Consider the following 20,897-nt stretch of genomic DNA (forward strand, 5'->3'; position numbering starts at 1 on the left):
CACTGAATGAAAGGGGGCATGCCAGCCTGCCATTAGACCATAAGACCATAAGAGATAGGAGCAGGAGTAGGCCATTCAGCCCCTCGAGCCTGCTCCGCCATTTAATGAGATCATGGCTGATCTGATTTTTTCCTCAACTCCACTGTCCCGCGCTTTCCCCATATCCTTTGACTCCCTTGCTGATCAAAAATGTGTCTAACTCAGCCTTGAATGTATTCATTGACTCAGCCTCCACAGTTTTTTGGGGTAAAGAATTCCAAAGATTCACAACCCTCTGGGAGAAGAAATTCTTCCTCATTTCCATCTTAATTGGGCGAACCCTTATTCTTAGACTATGCCCCTAGTTTTAGATTCCCCCATGAGGGGTAACATCCTCTCAGCATCTACCCTATAGAGTCCCCTCAGAATCTTGTATGTTTCAATAAGATCTCCTCTCATTCTTCTGAACTCCAATGAGTATAGACCCAACCTGTTCAATCTTTCCTCATAAGACAACCCTTCCATACCCGGAATCAACCTAATGAACCTTCTCTGAACTGCCTCCAATGCAAGTATGTCCTTCCTTAAATAATGGCACCAGAACTGTATGCAGTACTCCAGGTGTGGTCTCACCAGCACCCTGTACAGTTGTAGCATGACTTCCCTGCTTTTATACTCCATCCTCCTAGAAATAAAGGACAATATTCTGTTTGCCTTCCGGATTACCTGCTGCACCTGCATGTTGACTTTTTGTGTTTCATGTACGAGGACACCCAGATCCCTATGTACCGCAGCGTTTTGTAGTATTTCTCCATTCAAATAATATTTTGCTTTTTTATTTTTCCTCCCAAAGTGGATGACTTCACATTTTCCCACATTATATTCCATCTGCCAAATTTTTGCCCTATCACTTAACCTGTCAATATCTCTTTGCAGACACTTTGTGTCCTCATCGCAACTTGCTTTTCCACCTTGCTTTCCATCTGGCAGAAGTAGGGCATACCTGGAGGTTCAGGCCTGGATCGTGGTGTGAACCCCCAAAGATTTAAAAACTATTTTTTGGCCCACTTACAAAGGGAGCCGTTGGGCAAACTCATGCATTTTCTTGGAACTGCATTTCACCACCCTTTCCCCCACCCTGGGATCAGGCACCCTTTGCAGATATTCCCAGTCTTCCTCTTCTGGCAGGGGCCTGAGGTGCACCCTGGTGGCATGGGCACCTTATTTACATGAGATGAACTCCCCCTGACCCTGCACACTTTAGCGGAGTCAGTGTTAGAGGTCACAGGCGAGTGCATCCCGACACTTATGACAGGATGTCAGGTCCACTAACTTTGAGGTTCATCATGCTTACTCAGGAAGAGGAATTAATGTCTGACACTGGGAACAACATACCAGCATTGCTATTATTAATTGTATCAAAGCTCAGGAAATGACAGTGAATGAGCAGTTGTTGCACCTCCTTATTGGAGTATAAGAGTAAGGAGGTCTTGCTGCAATTATATAGGGCTGTGGTCTCAAGGGCGATTAGGGATGGGCAATAAATGCTGGCCAGGAGCAGGAGTGGACAATATGGCCCCTCAGGCCTGCTCCGCCATTCAACAAGGTCAAGGCTGATCTTATACCTCAACTCCACTTTCCCACCCTATCCCCATATCCCTTGATTCCCTTAGTGCCCAAAAATCTATTGATCTCAGCCTTGAATATACTCAAAGACTGAGTATCCACAGCCCTCTGGGGTAGAGAATTTCAAAGACTCACAACCCTCAGAGTGAAAAAGATTTTCCTCATCTCGGTCGTAAATGGCGGATCCATTATCCTGTCAAGCCCTCTAAGAATTTTATACGTTTCAATGAGATCACCTCTCATTCTTCTAAACTCCAGAGAATATAGGACCATTCTACTCAATCTCTCCTCATAGGACAACCCTCTCATCCCAGTAATCAATCTAGTGAACCTTCATTGCACCCCCTCTAAGGCAAGTATACCCTTCCTTAGATAAGGAGACCAAAACTGTACACAGTCCTCCAGGTGTGGTCTCACCACAGCCCTATATAATTGCAGCAAGACCTCCTTACTCTTATAATCCAAACCCCTTGCAATTTTTTTTTATTATATGTTCATTGGATGTGGACATCACTGGCAAGGCCAGTGTTTACTGCCCATCCCTAATCACCCTTGAGAAGGTGGTGTTGAGCTGCCTTCTTGAACAACTGAGTGGTTTGCCAGGCCATTTCAAAGGGCAATTAGGAATCAACCACATTGTGGTGGGTCTGGAGTCACATATTGGCCAGACCAGCTAAGGATTGCAGAATCCCTTCCCTAAAGGACATTAGTGAACCAGATGGGTTTTTATGACAATCTGGTAGTTTCATAGCCACTATTACTATTACTATTACTAGCTCTTTTTTATTCCAGATTTTATTTAATTCATTAATTTAAATTCCCCAGCAGGATTTGAACTCATAATTCCAGAATATTAGTCTATACCTCTGGATTACTAGTCCAGGAACATAACCACTATGCTACCATACCCGTTATCACTATGCTTCCGTATCCATTATTAAGGCTAACATGCCATTTGCCTTCCTAATTGCTTGCTGTACCTGCATGTTAACTTTCTGTGATTTATTTACAAGGACATCCAAATCCCTCTGAATACCAACATTTCTTAGTCTCTCACCTTTTAAAAAATATTCTGCTTTTCTATTCTTCCTACCAAAGTGCATAATTTCACATTTCCCCATATTATACTCCATCTGCCACTTTCTCGTCCATTCACTTAACCTGTCTATGTCCCTTTGCAGCTTCCTTGCATTCTCCTCACAGCTTACTTTCCCACCTAACTTTGTATCGTCAGCAAACTTGGATACATTACACTCGGTCCCCTCCTCAAAGTCATTGCTATATATTGTAAACAGCTGAGGCCCAAGCACTGATCCTTGCGGGCCCACTAGTTACAACCTGCCAACCTGAAAATGACTCGTTTATTCCTACTCTCTGTTTTCTGTCTGATAACCAATCCTCAATCCATGCTAATATATTCCCCCCAGTCCTATGAGCCCTAATCTTGTTAACAACCTCTTGTGTGGCACCTTATCGAAAGCCTTTTGAAGATCCAAATATACTACATAACTGGTTCCCCCTTATCTACCCTGCTAGTTACACCCTCAAAAAACTTGAAGAGATTTGTCAAATACGATTTCTCTTTCATAAAACCGTGTTGACTCTGCCTAATCATATTATGATTTTCTAAGTGCCTGTTACAACCTCCTTAATGATAGATTCCAGCATTTTCCCTACTACTGATGTCAAGCTAACTGGCCTATAGTTCCCTGTTTTCTCACTCCATCCTTTCTTGAATAGCGGGGTTACATTTGCTACCTTCCAATCCACGGGGACCATTCTAGAATCGAAGGAATTCTGGAAGGTCAAAACCAATGCATCCACTATCTCTGCAGCCACCTCTTTTAAAACCCTACGATGTAGGCCATCAGGTCCAAGGGATTTATCGGCTTTTAGCCCCATTAATTTCTCCAGTACTTTTTCTTTACTAATCTTAATTACTATAAATTCCTCACTCTCATTAGACCCTTGGTTCCCCATTATTTCTGGTATATTTTTGTGTCTTCTACTGTGAAGACAAATATAAAATATTTGTTTACATCTCTGCCATTTCCTTATTCCCCATTATAATTTCTCCTCCCCGTCTGTCTTTAAGGTACCCACGTTTACTTTTGCTACTCTCTTCCTTTTTACACACTTGTCGAAGCTCTTACAATCTGTTTTTATATTTCTTGCTAGTTTACTCTCATATTCAATTTTCTCCCTCTTTATCAATTTCTTGGTCATCCTTTGCTGATTTCTAAAACCCTCCCAATCCTCAGGCTTACTACTCTTTTTGGCAAGAGATGTTCCTCTCATTTTTTCCCATTGTTCTCCCCTTCCTTCCTGAAGGTCGGATCTCAAGCTGGGTTATGTTCCACCAGCACCAGCAGCCATCCAGGATGTCACCCAAGTAGGAACCCTTCATGCATGAACACAAGCAATGAACGTCGGCAGGTTATTTGACTTTCCACACCCAATGCTTTTACATGCACACTTTTCTAGCAAAGGTCCCCGGATGATGATCAGGAGGAGGAAGCCTGGTTAGCTTTTCCCCTTCCTAACCCAGAGGCATTGAGGCCAGTTATAGAGTGCAAACTCAATTAAGATCAGGGGTCATACCTCAAATCTTCTTGTGGATTTCTATTATTCAGTACATATGATGCGGTGCATTTATAACCACTTAGCTATTAGCTATAGTTATTACCTTTTCACAAGTTCAATACATGGGTTCTCTGGGAAAGTATGCATTCTTGTTACTCTGATTTTTGTCTTAATCAGTGACCTGGAGGTAGACATCAATATTGATGTTATTCATTTTTCAGAGAACAGCATCTTCTACAGAGTGATTAACTCCTCATCTAAAAAACGAACAGCCACTTAATCACTGCTGCCAGATATAGACAGAGCCAGACAGTAGGGTGACAAATTGAGATGTCTTCAATGCTAGTGAGATCAAGTCAATAATTCTGTTGAGAAAGATTGACTGTGATTTTGTCCACACTTCTGCCAAAGTAGCAAACTCTGTTCAGTTGAAACACTCAGGTATAGTGCAGTGACACTGCATTCTCAGACACTAATGCGCTGTGACACATAATGGTATGTTGCAAGTTTGTGCCAGTGATTATCTATATGTTGACTTTCTATTCTCAGCTGTGCTGTCAGAGTAGAGGCCAAGCAAATATCAGGCAGCTTCCCACAGGGAAGAAAATTCACTCTGGAGCGGCTGTTATTCACCTTTTCAGCTACTTTCACTATGGCAGTGCAAAGACCTGGGAGCCAATCCATTGTGCCACGCCGTGTGGAGAAATAGGGAAAACAAATGAGGGTATAAGGAATGATGATGCTGAGTAGGGGTAAGGTCAGGGAGAGGGCAACAGTTTTCAGCGGCTGAGGAGAGGTCCAGCCGAATAACTTCAGTAGCTGTCAAGGGGGCTTGTAGTTGTCTGTCTCCAAATAAACTATATCACAAAATGGGGTGTGGAAGAAAGAAAAGAAAGATTTGCATTTATATTGCGCCCGTCACGTCCTCGGGATGTCCCACAGCGCTTTACAGCCAATGGAGTACTTCCGAAGTGTTGTAATGTGGCACAGTACTGAACACTGCCTCCATGACTAAGTGTAAAATACTAACAGAATTCTGCAACAAGTCGTGAAGCAGCAAAAGTATTTTTTATTCAAAAGTTAAAAATAACGATCCGTGCTGACAATACCAGCATGCCCCTTCAAACTGATAGTGCCTAAGCAGCAGCTCAGGAATCAACAGCGTCAGATTTTTATGGGGACAGTTTGTCCCTGAACTGCACTCTGCCGTATTAGAGGAAACATGCGGCAGCCAATTTACGCACAGCGAGGTCCCACAAACAGCAATGTGATGATGACCAAATAATCGCTTTTTTAGTGACATTGGTTGAGGGATAAATATTGGACAGGACAGCAGGGTGAACTCCCCCACTCTTCTTCGAAATAGCACCACACGATCTTTTACGTCCACCTGAGAGAGCAGATGGGGCCTCAGTTTAACGTCCCATTCAAACGAGAAAGGCCATACACAGTTACTACAAATTTTGATATTTGCAAGGGGGGAGGGTGATTTGGAATAAATAAAAATTAGTTCACAATTTTCTAAAGTGAATCCTAAATCTTGTTAATTATAATAATAAATCTTGAGTCTGCAGGCAGAAAATAAATGTGGTGTTGCATAAAAAAAGATATTGGGCGCTAAATTAGGCCATGTAGCGTCCGTTGTTACGGTGTTACACGGCCTCTCCGACTTCCAAGATGGCATCTTGGCTGCGTACACACGATTCCAGTGTGACATGCGCCCGGCGCCATCTTGGTATAGGAGTCAGCGCATGCACAAATACTGAAAGTCGGAAGCATGTAAAGTAAGGAGAAAATGGATACAATCAGTGTGCAGTGTTGATTTAAAGTGATAGACACCATTTTGGAACTTAACCCTCAACTCAACGCACAGTCTTAACCCCCAACGATCTGAATGTGCCTTAGAGCGGCTGGAGGACCCCCACAAGCACTATTTAAAGGGACCATGCAGGATTTACTGGTTAGTGGCTGGATTATTGCTCCTGGCTGCCAAAACATTTGTAACTGTTTTTGGAGGTCTCCTATACTTGAATACTAGGACTAGGGGACATAGCCTAACATTTAAAGCCAGGACGTACAGGAGTGAAGTTAGGAAATGCTTCTACATGCAAAGGGTGGAAGAAGTTTGGAACACTCTTCTGCAGACGGCAGTTGATGCTAGCTCAATTCAGATTGGTAGATTTCTGTGAACCAAGGGTATTAAGGGATATGGGGCTAAAGCGGGTATACGGAGTTAGGTCACAGGTCCACCATGATCTCATTGAATGGCGGAACAGGCTCAAGGGGCTAAATGCCACTGCCATTTGCTGCCTCCTGATATGTGCCACCTTCTCCTGCAAGAAAGCGGGACGTGTGTCTGGGTGATGCGCCTGTCATGATTGAATAGCTGCCAGTGTGAGTTGTGGGTGGGCAGCTTGCAACAGTGGTAATGTGTGAGGGTGAGAGGAAGCATCTGATTGGAAGAGTTGAGTACTGATGGAAAGAATTTGTTTATATGTGGGTGATGGGGGGTGTAGTGCGTGGAGCAGTGGATGTGGCTAGTGGTCTAGTTGGCAGGAGACGCCAGTTGACAGTTGACCTCACTCACTTTGACCACTCGTGTCAAAACATTGAACGTCTTCCTGCACTGCATCCATATTCATAGTGCTGTGCGCCTGGCATTGACTTCATCCCCTGCTGCCTCCCACTGCCTTTTGGGTATATGTCTGGAGGGCCTCTTGCTCCACCCTCGCCCCCCCTGCGGATTTAGGATGTGCCTCCTTCTGTCCACTTCTTGCGCCAAGGCCTCTAGTGCATCAGCAGAGAACCTTGTTGCATGCTTTCTCATGGGCCTGGTACAAACTCAGATCAGTAGATTGGCGAGGTCTGGCATGCAGATTGGAGGATGTGGGCTTTAGTAGTGTGCAACCTTTATTCAATGTTTTAACATAACTCATCAGTTTGTAAACATAGGAACAGGAGCTGCATCTGTGTTTTTCATGTGTCATGTCTGATCTCCATTCAGACTCCGTGCAGACAGCAGACTGTTATTTTCAGCAAATAACAAGTACCGGCTACCTTTAAGAGATTTTTAAGAGATAGCCGGGGGGTGATTTTAAACCCCAAGAATGGGTGGATTGGGGGCAGGTGGGAGTTGAAAATAATTGTTTTTTTGGGTTGCAACCGCAAAATTTTTGGACTTTGCATTCCCAGTGGGAAGCCTATACTTTACATGCCAACGTTAAACCCAGAAATAAAACCGGGTTGCGGTCACGACCTAAAAAAACAACTATTTTCAACTCCCACCCGCCCCCAACCCACCCGTTCTTAGGGTTTAAAATCATCTCCCCCCCAACCGCCTTTAAGAGACTGGGGCGCCTCCTGCTGGTGGAAATGAGAATTGCATTGGATCGTCATGTCAACGCTGATTCGGAACTTGCTTGAAAGTAAGTCCTCAGGCCTCACGAAAGTCTCGTCCTGTCTGCACAGGGGCCATTGGACACGGGGTAATAGCGGATTGGGCTACCCCCGCCCAATAATAGGTCCTATCCAATTTTTTTTTTCCCCCATGATCTGTCACCCCTGAGTGAGCAGCGTGTTTTGACCAATGATGATGAAAGGTGGAAAATAACTGAAACATGTTCATGTGGTGGCACAGGAAGGGCCAAGTAATTCAGGTTTGAAAAGTGTTTAAGAGACAGCATTCCTCCCAATTTATCCTTGTCGGTTTGGTTTTCTACCTTCCGTATATGAAGGATAGCAAGAATTCTTTTAAAATCTATTTTACTATAATAAGGTTCCTTTCCATAATCTTTTCTGTTTAATGAAGTAACCTACCATAATCTGACAAAATTAAGGAAAGTTTTCAATATTAGCCAGAAACAAATTAGTTCTGCTTGCATGCAGTATGCTTGCACACATACGTGCATACATACACATGCATACACGCACACACATACTTGCACGTGTACATGCACACACATACACACACGCCGCAAAGACACATAAATACACACACATACACACACATAATCGCACGTATACATGCATACACATACACACACGCTGCATACACACACACATGCACGCACGCACTCGCATGCATACACGCACACACATACACGCATGCACATACTCGCAGGCACATACTGGCACGCACATGCATGCACCTATTAAATGTCTCAGAGCGTTGTGTCCAGTTTCCAGGATTTGAATTAATGCTAGTTTATTAGCCAAACTCTGGTAGAATTCATTATTTGGCTAAATACCTAGAGCTAGATTTTCCACTAATTTGCACTGGTTTTATCAGCGCAATCCGGCCGGACCAGTGCAAAAGGTCGCAGAAACTCGATTTACACGTAAATTACCGTCCAGTGTAATTCAAGTTTCTGCGTTCTTTTGTGTTGGTTCAAAAATCATTGCGTTGAAGCCAGTCCCGCCCACAAAACTGGCCACGCCCCCAATCGAAATAACAAAGGTGGTGAGTTTCCGCCAATTGCGCCTGCCTGTGGCCGTTCAAGGAGGGTCTTTAAATTAAGCTCGTTTTCTTAGGCGCACAGGCACTAGAGGTCACATTTTAAACGTTTTTACATGTTAAAAAATATTTAATTTACTAAGAAACCAACTAGTGTACACCAATGAAAGTAGTAAATGGTTCAGTGTAGATTTTAAAGTCATTTTCAGTGATTTAAAATCAGGTTGCTCGGAGGTGGAGAACAAGACACTTATTAAAAATGCTTATTTTTTTTTATGATAAACCCATTTTCATCTGTATTAATAAAACTGCACCAGGTTACCACTCTTAAATACATCTTAAATACATCAATGAATATTTTTTATTGCAAAAGAAAAAAAAATAAACGATTACGTTCTGTTAAGCTGCCAGATTGCGCTGGTTCATGGAAGATTTTATGTTTTGTGATTATGCAAATGCATTTTAGCAGAACTGTACTTGAACTTTAACCTAACTGGTTCAATTTGTAGACCCAATTTGCCCCCAACTACCGATTACGTCCAAAGCGGAAACTCTACCCCATAATATACAGTCTAAGCTAACAACTTTTGGCACCAAAGTTCTCAGTAGCTGAACTGCTGATTATACAGAAAACTCATTGTACTAACAAGTGTTTTATAGAGTTGATACTTGCATTGTTAAAAATTTCATGTACTCAAACCAACTCGAAAATCAGCAGTCATGTAACAATGGAGCTTTCAGTAGAATTGAGTTTTTGTCAGATCACAAGATAATTATGGATGAGAACAGTCATTTGACCCATCTTAACTCTTCCATCCAGAAAGAACCTAAAGTCCCCCCGCTGAACGAGTTCAAAAGGCAATTAGATATGTTTTTGAAGAGAAAGGGTTGAAGGATAAGAGAAGGTGGGTAAGTGAGGTTGCTATTTAAAAAGGGAAAGTTTGCTGGGCCTGCTCCTAACATGTGTTTTGTTCTAATGTGTACTAATGAGTTGAATGGACGGAGAGACTGTCAGATTAACAGAGAAACAAAAACAAGAGAGATATGTAAAGGGGATCGATAATAAAACAAGACAGAATAGTTATACAGATCAGGAATGAGAAATGACAGACTAGAGCCAGAAAAGCGAGAAAATAAGACTTGCTGAAGGCACACTACAGACCAGAAATGGGAAGAAAAATGAAGAGATTGAGACCCACAACGAAATGTGAAAAAATAGCCCTGATGAAAGGCAGACAAAATGTGTTAAATCAAGAATATGGGTAAATTTATCGAGGCTCCATTCCACCAGTGGCATTCCTCAGTTCACGCAAATTGGAAAATCACATTTTGCCACCGTTGATGTGTGGCTTTGCAAAATTTGCCCTTGTATGTAAACATAATTAATTTTCTATTGAGCTATTGTATTAGAGTATTTATGGTACTTGGTTGTGGAGAACGTGAATGAAATGTGCAATGTCGGCAGTTTTGTCACTTTTCTCATCAAACTTCTGTGAATTGGTTGAGTGGCTTGTTTATGTTTATAATGGAGAGATTATTCACTTTACAGCAATCGCCTGCACCTAGTTCCTAATCCCATAACTCCATACACAGTATAGGATTAACACTTCCATATAAATGGCTATGTTTGTTGACGTGTGCTTTCAGAGTGTCTTAATAAATAAAATCCTACTTCCGTCACTGTGCAGTTAATTCAGCATTATTTTCCTGATCCATCTATGAATTTTGCTGATAAGTCAAGTAATTATTTCTGCTATTGGTACATGTGCATCAGTGAACTTCTGCTACAGCTTGCCTCTCAGTTCAGTGAGAAATCAATAGGAGTTTTTCATCAGGATCAGTGCATAAAAGAAAGTGCATTTCGTCTTTTATCTCTCTTTCTGTTATAAGAAACCAATGCTGTCAGCTGCAAAATTGTTTGGTAACCAATGATTAATTCTCACAGATATACTGTTGACAACATTATAGATTATTTATTTGCTGTAGATTTAATCTATGAATTATTCTTGGCAGCTGTGTTTGGCAGCAAATTTCATTTAACTGTGAATTATTTGCAAGTAAGTCTTTCTAAACACTTGGGCCTAGAAATTGGATCACGCCCATTGGCGGGCGCACAGGGGGCGGGGCGCACTGCACTGACAATGGCACCTCATCATAATGAGTTAGGCATGCAGACAGCACTACCTGTGCTATTCATCGTCTGTGCGGCTTTTGGGGGGGGGGGGGCGGGAAATCGGTCTTCACTGCCGCTACTTAAAGGCAGCCAGACCCTCTTAAAGGTGCACTCTGGCTGCAGACAGGAAGGAAGGCGTCTGAAGAAACAAATGGCTGCAAGACCTGCTGATCGGGCCCCAAGGCTCTTCAGTGCTGTGTTGGAGGCCTTGGTCCAGGTGGTGGACAGGAGGATGGAGAACCCGCCCCCACCCAGCCCCATCTCCCTCCCACAGGACAGAAAGACCTCCAGGCAACACTTCCATCGCCAGTGGGAAGACGGTGCAGAGGAGGTTAATGCCAAGAGCTTAGCTCCCAGGACATGGCTGCAATGTAGAAAAAAAGTTCAAAGTGCTCACCAGAGATGTAAAGGTAAGAATTCTAGAACTCAGCTCTCTTACTCCTTGCTCACACCTACATCGCCTGCAGCCTCAACATTCACAATACCTCCCTCCCCCGCATTCCTTCACCCTCCTACAATCACTGCCCCACATTTCACTCCACCTCCTTCTCCTCATACTCACATACTCTGCACCTCCTACTCTTACCATCAATCCTCACTTCCTCATATCCTCAACATACGAACTATTCCGACATGACAAACACTGTCTCTAAACACTTCACAAGGTTGTCACTAACACACTTCCTTCTTTCTTGCAGGAGAAGGTCGCGTAAAACTTGGGGTAGGAAGCAGCATATCCTCTTCCCTGTGGAAGAAGACGTCTTGGCCATTATGGACAGGTAGAGACTCATGGCCGTGGCGGTTAGCAATGCCGGAGGAGACGTCGCGTAGGGTTTCTTCTCACCTTATCCTCTTTTACCCTTCTTACTTCTATCTCACCCTACACACTCTGCATGACAAACTGCAGCTGCTTTCACCAGCCGCTCATCTCTCCCGTTCACAATATAAGCTAACTCTTCTCCCTCTCTTTCATTTCAGGTGCTGAAAATGTGGAGTCACCTACCTTTGCCACTTCAGGAAGAAGAGGCCAGGCTTCCTAAAGATGCAGCGTCACTCGATTTGACCCTAGCAAGCACCAGCTCAAAGATTGGCAGCACACGTACTTCAGAGGGTAGATTAGAGGAGGGATCTTTATGTGGTGAATCGCTGCCCACAAGCATGGAGGAGCTAGAGCAGGGGGTTGGTACGCCAGAGGGTGGGATCGCATATTAGCTTAGAGAACTCAGTTGCTGACTTTGAGGGCCCAGGCTAACAAAGAAGACTGATGGACATACGCCGGGAAATGCTGGTGTGCAACCTGGACGCCTATTGAGGAGCCTGATTCAATATGACGGGAAAGGGCACTTCCAGCGCAGAAAGAGCACGCGTGCGCCACACACTGCCCACCATATTGGACCCGTAGGAATGGCCAAATTTTCAGTCCTTGCTGTTACTGTGGGAAGTGAAGCTGGTATTTCTTGCTAAATTAATACTGCAACACATGGGCTGCAAGATTGCCTGTTTGATTCACCCATAAGCAAATGCCATTTTACAGAGCTGAAACAATTCTGCTGGAAATCACCTCTTCTGTGAATTGTAAATATCCCTTTAAAACCATTTTGATGAAATGCATTTAATGGAGAGGGTTGATGATGGTAGTGTGGTTGATGTTGTGTCAATGGGCTTTCAAAAGACATTTGATAAAGCATCACATAATAGATTTATTAGCAAAATTGAAGCTACTGGGATTAAAGAGACAGTGGCAGTACGGATACAAAATTGGCTAATGGACAAAAAGCAGAGAGTAGTGGTGAACGGTTATTTTTCAGACTGGAGGGAGTATACAGTGGTGTTTCCCAGGGGTTGGTATGAGGACCACTGCTGCATTATGATACATATTAATGACCTGGACTTGGGTATAGAGGGCATAATTTCAAAGTTTGCAGATGACACGTAACTCGGAAATGTAGTAAACAATGTGGAGGATAGTAACAGACTTCAGGAGGACATAGACAGACTGGTAAATTGGGCAAACATATGGCAGATGAAACTTAACGCAGAGAAACGTGAAGTGATGCATTTTAGTCGGAAAAGTGAGGAGAGGCAATTTAAATAAATGGTACAATTTTAAAGGGAGTGCAAGAACAGAGAGACCTGGGGATGCTCATACACAAACCTTTGAAGGTGGCAGTTGAGAAGGCTGTTAAAAAAGCATATGGGGTCCTGGGCTTTACTAATAGAGGTATTGAATACAAAATCAAGGAGGTTATGCTAAACCTTTATAAAACACTGGTTAGGCCTCAGCTGGAGTATTGTGTTCATTTCTGGGCACCACACTTTAGGAAAGTTGTCAAGGCCTTAAAGAGGAGGTTTACTAGAATGGGCCCAGGGATGCAGGATTTCAGTTATGTGGAGAAACTAGAAAAGCTGGGATTGTTCTTAGAGCAGAGAAGGTTAATGGGAGATTTAATAGAGGTGTTCAAAATCATGAAGGGTTTTGTTAGAGTAAGGAGAATCTGTTTCCAGTAGCAAAAGGGTCGGTAATCCGAGGACACAGATTTAAGGTGATTGGCAAAAGAACCAGAGGCGAGATGAGGAGAAATTTTTTTACGCAGCGAGTTGTAATGATCTGGAATGCACTGCCTGAAAAGGTGGTGGAAGCAGAGTCAATAGTAACTTTCAAACGGGAATTAGATAAATACTTGAAGGGGAAAAATTTGCAGGGCTATGAGGAAAGGGCAGGGGAATGGGAATAATTGGACAGCTCTTTCAAAGACCCGGCATGGGCACGATGGGCCGAATGGCCTCCTTCTGCGCTGTATCTTTCTATGATTTTGTGGTTTTGTCCTTGATCTTGTGCTGTTAAAGTTTTTATTCAAATTGAGAAACCTAGGTAAAGGGCCAAGATCACCAGGACACCATCAGGGTACAGGAGAAGATGGAAAACAATGAAGTAGCAGTGGCTGGATGGTGCCCGGCTTGAGTTTTAAGAGCCTGTACATTGCACGAGGAAGGTAAGACTGACTTCAATTAGGATTTACAGCTATAATATAACTGATTGTATATAGCTCTGATGCATTCTGATAAATTTATGCTGCAAACTTTCATGTGTATTCTTGGCAAGGTCGCTGATGGCTTAGATCAGGCTTAGTCCATCATTAATAGACCGAAAAGACCATTAGCTGTGATATGATAATGAGTCATGTACCAGCAGGTCTTTGACTCTTTCTCTTTCTATGGATGAATGTATTGTTTGACTCCTGCAATTTTCAAAAGTTCTTTTCTTATCTGTATTTTTACCCTCATTTATTCTCCTGCTGGGAGCCTTTCTTCCTCTCCGCTTCATCTCTAAGTCTGCTGATGTTGAATCTCTAGCTGAAGAGTGTCCATAGATCCAAACAGCAAAGCTGCATTGTCTGGAAAAAGGCAAGCATTTAACTTAAAGAAAGATACTGCAGAGCTAGGCTCTTTATTCAGCTGAAAACTCCTCCACCAGTGTCAGTCTAAGAACTGAGTGAATCATCCACAGATTGGAACAGGTTTGCCAAAATTTACAGGATCACAGATGGGGGTGTCACAGTGGCATCTACATACTGTGCTATTTTATCATTGTTAAGAAAGAAAGAAGCGTAGGAAAATCTGTTTCACAAATAAGAAGATTTCAATGTATGCCATAGTTTTATAGCCAAAGGCCCTGAAAGTGTCAGCCGAAATACTATAGAACGAAAACTAAAACTATCAGCGGAGGAGTCCATCTCGATAGATTTTATAACATGAGGTGATTAAATAGAAGTGGTATTTTCTGTGGGTTAAAGGTTAGTCTACATTCCGCTGAAGCAGAAAACATGAATTTTGAAATACACACCAAGGTCAATTTTCAAGTCTTGATACAGGATCAGAAGGACAGCAGTACAGCTCGTGTACCAAATGCACTGGGTGAACCTCATGAGTTTGCATGGTCCACTCATTTACATATTATTCAGTGGTCCCTGCACAGATTGGATCCTGACCAGACATGCAGGCTGTGGAGTGGTATACCTGATGCACCAGCAGATTTAAAGAGCTGCTGCTGTGCTTTAAAGGGACAGATACACATCATTTAAGCAATGCAAGTTAGCAGAAGTTATTCCTGCATTTGAAGAGATGGCTGGCAGGGGGGCCTCGGGAAAAGAGTAGGCTCCCCATTTGACAGACAGATTCCTGGACGTGACGCTGAGGGAGGTGCAGCAAAGGAAGGTTGCCATCTGTGATACAGAAGGGCACCCCGCTCCTCTTAAGTCTGTTGTCCAATCTGCCAGAGGAGAGGTGCGTGAGCAAGTGAATGCAGTTTCACATGTGCAGAAGTCTGCAGCGCAGATGAGGGAAAAGTTTTCCACATTGAAGTTAGCCATGGTAAATGTACCCTTATTTAGACTCTTCAAGTGTCATGACAGGATTGGAACAGAGACCTTTACCTCAACCAGCTGCGTCTCGAATTTGGATATTCCGTGAGGCACCATGAGACGTTTTTCTATCTTAGAAGAGCTATATCACTGCAAGTTTGTTGTTGTTATTCATGATATTTTAGTCTTTTTCACACAATCACAGCCAGCCCTCATTAATGCATGGCCCATCTTCCAGCTACCAAATAAACCTTCAAATGATGTGACTCACTTACTGGAATACTTAGGTCTACTAATGTAGCTTCCACAAACAAGTATTTGCATGCTACATGCTTATTGACTGATACATATTTTGAGAGGCAGGGTAGTCAGATGCATTGCAATGTCAGAGTTCTTCAAACCTTCAGCAGTTCACCAATTTATTTATGCTTTTAAGAAAACAAAGCATATAATAGAAGGGAGAGGCAAAGAACAGTCTGTGGGTCCGTCAAACTGAAGCCCCTAGCCCACCCTGAAGAAACAACCTTCAAAAGAGTGGGCCTGGGAAGTGGAGCAAATTCAAGAGCATCATGCAGGAAACTATCTCCAGGCTAGTACTGTACCCATCATTGATGCTATACATTCTCCCCTTAAACTTTCACACACTCAAGCACAAACATAGCAAATACAACATCATAACATGCCATGTATTGGCAAGTCACATTGTTAGAAAGTGTGTTGCTGATACTTGTAATACTTGTTTCTCCTGTGTTACCATAGATGTCCTTGAGAAGTCGCTCACCACAGCCCATAAGCAATGCTAAGCCTTCCACCCCACAGCACACAGTTCCATCAGCACCAGTACATCCACTCTGGGAGATCAAGATTTTGAGATTGAGGAGGGAGCATTGGTGAAGCACACGGCATGAATGAGTAGGGGCAAGTAGAGGTGGCAGCAGAGGAGTAGCAACTTGATGACCAGAGAGCCAACCCAAGGCCACGTGCTGATGTTAGTGTGCATACAAAAGAATATTGCTTTCTGAGCACTGTCAATTCTTGGACTCATTCGAGAGTAGCTGCAATTGTGCAGTAGTGTTTGACCGCTGCACAGCACTGCAGTTCACTCTGAAACACATGACATCCAAGGCCATCTGCAGTGGACCCGTATTAACTGAGATACTAAGCACAGTCATAGGTTCTCTCAAAAATGTTGTAGAGATCTTGGCTCTAGCGGCCTTGAATTTGTCCGGTCTGGATTGATCATGCTGGGGAATGGACTGGACAATACCCTGATGCACGGCTTCAGTGACTTCATTGCAGCCATGCAGTCCACTCCCAAACATATCCTTAGATCTGCTGAGGGAGTATCCGGTAGCAGGGTATGCCTTGAGTAGGCATGGATGAGATAGTTATCTATCAGGGTGACACATCATTATCACCCAGCTTTCCCATTCAAGTGACCCAGGGTAAGCCAGAAAGAAAGCAGGCCCAGGCAGCCATCACAGTATTGGATGTGGACATAGCAATTAAGGGCCGTCTCATAACTCAGCACAAGAAAATAAAGAGCCATCTCTTTTCTTAGGAGACATTGTGTAGCCAGCAGCCAACCATCTCACTTCCTTTTCCCACTGGGATGACAGCTATAAGAAGCATTAAATTTGATACGTGACACTCACCGTGTGCAGCACAAAGGGAAAGAAATGGGATAAAAATTGGTCAACATACATACAGGAAGCACTTGTTTTTATAAGTAAATTATTTGGTCAGAATTTCTATTTTGGCCAGAAAGTTCATGTGTAATGGGGCAGATTTCGGCAGCTACAGATAAATGAATGGGTATACATGGTAGATGATGTTAAGAGGAGGATAATGGTGTGCATGTTGGGCCAAACCATTGGGTATATGTAATCAGAACTGCTTCTTCACAGGTGCACCAAAGCATTTAATGAAATGTTGTCTATTAGATTTAACCGAAGAGTTCTTCTCAGTTCCACTACTGGACCACTAACTGATTCTGCTGCCTTTGCCTGTTCCTCTACAACTCATCCTTTAGCTTCTTGAGAGCAAGACGGATTCCAAGAGGAATGCCCATCATAACGCTGGAGGGGATTTAATAGGAGTTGTAAGTTCCCTGAAATGTTATGATGTGGGAAAACAAGATAAGGGCAAAAATGCAAAAGAATAATCAAACTTAAATCAATATCGTTAAATGAATTTCAAAAATCAAAAATATAATAATTTGCAAAACGATCTCTAATCGGCACAACAAAGTTCTAAGACCGAAAAACTTGCAGGTCAAGAAAGGCCTTCCACTTACCCATTTTTTTAGGCAGAGTGTGCTGCCTGCTCATTTCCTGGACAAATTGGAGGCCCACTTCATTAATGAAGCTCCTGCTTCCCAGTAACCCTGGATAGCCAGGATGAAAATACTGGGCTCAGCAATTCAGGTGCAGGGTAGGCATAAAACCTACTCTGTAGCCTAAACCCCAATCTCCTGATTGCCCGACTCTGCTATGCAACATTGGAAAGTATCTTCTATCATTTCTAATTTCCATGTCAGTTCGCTTGTCACTATGAAAAATCATGTGATCATTTAGTGATATAAGTCCATCAACATTGCTTCCCAACAGTTAAAGATTAACAGCAGGTAAATGAAAAAACTTCCACTTTTTAAACTTGCTTTACTTTGCAAATGTCCAACACAATACATTAGCTACTATATGGATATCAACACTATAATTTACACTGCTTCACAATGAAACAGTCCAATGCTTTTTTTTTCTGTAAAGTGCCCTCGAATGCATTTTCTATGTTAAAGATGCACTATAAATTAAACTTATTATTGTTGTTGAAACATGACTGACTGTATCCTGAAATTACAATCCTTTTGAATGAAAAACTGGCAATTGTAACTGTAATAATGGAAAAATGGGGGAGTACAACAGTAAACATATTGATACAACTGCACTGCATCATAGAATGATCTGATAGATTTGTGAACACAATTTCCCATGCAAAAAAATTCCAAATCAGCCAATGCCATGAGGAAAATATATCGACAGGAGGCTAAGTGATTTTCCAGCGAGAGAACTTTAGAGGGTGAGTTATTCCAAGTTGCTCCCATACACCTGGCAAAAAGCAGAATTAGCAGAAGTCTAGGAATAGGTTTTCTGCTTGCTCTCTTTAGCACAGGCGTGATCTGTGATTTGAAGGAACCGAACACGTGAAAATATTTAGAAAAATTCTCACAATTACCTTGGCTACCAGTTCATGGAGGTGGTGAATCTGGTGAGATTTGTGTCCCGTCTACCTAGATCTGTAGCAGAATGTTTGTCCTAGGGTTACGGCACAAATGTTTCTGTCCTTTCAATGCCTAAAAAGTCTTCCCCTAGCAACCAGGTTTTCTGCCGTGCATTGGTTTTGATATGCTACAAACTGCCAAAAGAGGGTTTCCACGCATCCTCTTGACACATAAGTGAAGATCCCATCAGCTGTAGGTGGAGGCTTCTGACACCCACCCTAGGATTGACCGCAAACTTAGGCTAGACTGAAAATCGGCAGAAATTAAGTGGAACTGATTTCTGCCTAATTTCGCAGGCTGTTGCATTCCATCTGTGCCTGTTTTCAGGGGAAGGCAGGGCATAACAGACACTAAGATTGACCCTTTTGTCTAAATCAGAAGGCTGAAGACAATTAAATACTCAGGCCGATTATTTTCTGATTTGTGCAATAGAACCAGTAGAAATACGGCGACCGGCAGCTAAATTAAACAATGTTTCATCAGTAAGTTCAAGATATCCTTTTGGAAGCGCTACAGACATGAAGCTGCACCATCTCCAATTGTTTCACACTACACGAGAGCCAAAGATCTGTTTGGAAAAGCATTGCAATCAGCGATCTACACAACTGGTTAGCAAAAGAAAATAGGCAAGTGGGAGTTTGGAGGGAAGTCATGAGCAAGGTAGACAGACAATGGCAACAGAAATCACGAGGCATACTCCAACCTGTGTCAAGGTACGAGCTTTGAAAGCGTAGAATGTTCTGCATGCATACTTTAGAGCAGGTTAAGCATTACCAGTTAAAGTATGTTTTCGTCCTATTTCAATACTGAGGACAGAAAAGCAGTGTCCTGTTTTTCAAAATAACTGAGGGTCCACCAAAGCCAGATTTCACCGCATGCCGGATCTCTCATCTGCATGCTCTGAACTTGGATGAAATAATTTGATTGTTACTTACTGCATGGGTGGCCTTGGATTTTTACTTCATCGATGGCGATGTAACCTGGCTGACCTGATGTGACTGCTTCAAATATAACCTGCAATAAACAAAATACTTTTTCAATAAATCTCAGTGCACAGTTGAACCATAAACATTCAAGACTATTATTGTGTATTCATAAAGCATGCAAGCCAAAGAGAATGACAAATCCACACATTCAGGATCATGAAGTATCTATAATAATAATAAAATAATAATACACTGTATAGTGCACATCTATCATGCCTTTCTGATTCATCCCTGGGATATTTTGACTAAATCAGATATTTCATATTTGGAGGTTTCCCCTCTGCCCACGCCCACACACCCCCCATGCCTCCTGAAAAAACAGTTCTAACCCCATAGTTTCCATATCTTTTGCTTCACTGTGAGCAACACCACAGCACTAGTAACTTTAATAAGTTTTAGCTGTAGGATTTATAAGTATCCAAGTAACCTGATGGAATAAAAACAGAAAATGCTGGAAATACTCAGCAAGTCAGGCAGCATCTGTGGAGAAAGAAACAGAGTTAACGTTTCAGGTCGATGACCCTTCGTCAGAACTGGAAGAAGTTAAAGAGTTGACCGTTTTTAAGCAAGTGCAGAGCCAGGGAAAGGGGGGGAGGAAGGGGAGGGGAAGGAAGAACAAAAGGGAAGGCCTGTGATAGGGTGGAGGGCAGGAGTGATTAAATGACAAAAGGGATGATGGTGCAAGGCAAGGAGGGTGGTAATGGGACAGGTAAAGAAACAAAAGATCGGTCTAGAGTAGCTGTGAATGGCAACTGCAGAACTATTATCAGCACTTGCTGACCGAAAAAATTGCAGCGGTGGTTATGATCTGAAGTTATCAATGTTGAGTCCGGAAGGTTGTAAAGATGAGGTGCTGTTCCTCGAGCTTCCGTTGAGCTTCATCGGAACAGTGTAAGAGACTGAGGACAGAGAGGTCAGAGTGCAAGTGGGCTGGGGAATTAAAATGGCAAGCGGCAGTCCAAACCTGTGGACTGAGTGGAGGTATTCAGCAAAGTGATCACCCAATCTGCGTTTGGTCTCCTCAATGTAGAGGAGACCCCATTGTGAGCAGCAAATACAGTATAGTAAATTAAAAGAAATACAAATGATGGATGTGTGCATCCTCTGGGATCAGTGCTGATTGATGTGTGGTATATTGAACAAAAAAAGATCATTCATTCAAATTTGTAGAATGACAGTTACCTGTTCACTGCCCTGAATATGTACAAACCTAAATTATTGAGTCAAAATTGAATACTATATACATGTCATTCAGTGATACTTTTGCCAATGGATTCAACTTGATTGGCACCCCATCCACCACCCTAAATATTCACTCCCTTCACCACCTGTGGCTGCAGTGTGTACCATCCACAGGATGTACTGCAGCAACTCGCCAAGGCTTCTTCGACAGCATCTCCCAAACCTGCGACCTCTTTCACCTAGAAGGATAAGGGCAGCAGGCACATGGGAACAA

At 42.8% G+C, this 20,897-nt stretch overlaps 1 protein-coding gene across 3 annotated transcripts in view; it reads right to left on the bottom strand.

The window, feature by feature from the left end:
• Nucleotides 1–20,897, bottom strand: part of LOC137310786 (receptor-type tyrosine-protein phosphatase mu-like) — a 797,377-nt gene that overhangs the window by 510,422 nt on the left and 266,058 nt on the right. For all 3 annotated transcript variants that reach the window (XM_067978407.1, XM_067978404.1, XM_067978408.1), the window contains exon 4: nt 19,391–19,469. In XM_067978407.1, coding sequence (XP_067834508.1) covers nt 19,391–19,469 — 79 coding nt within the window. The remainder of the gene's footprint in view (nt 1–19,390; nt 19,470–20,897) is intronic.

Source organism: Heptranchias perlo, chromosome 3 (assembly GCF_035084215.1).
Source record: "Heptranchias perlo isolate sHepPer1 chromosome 3, sHepPer1.hap1, whole genome shotgun sequence".
Taxonomy (NCBI): domain Eukaryota; kingdom Metazoa; phylum Chordata; class Chondrichthyes; order Hexanchiformes; family Hexanchidae; genus Heptranchias; species Heptranchias perlo.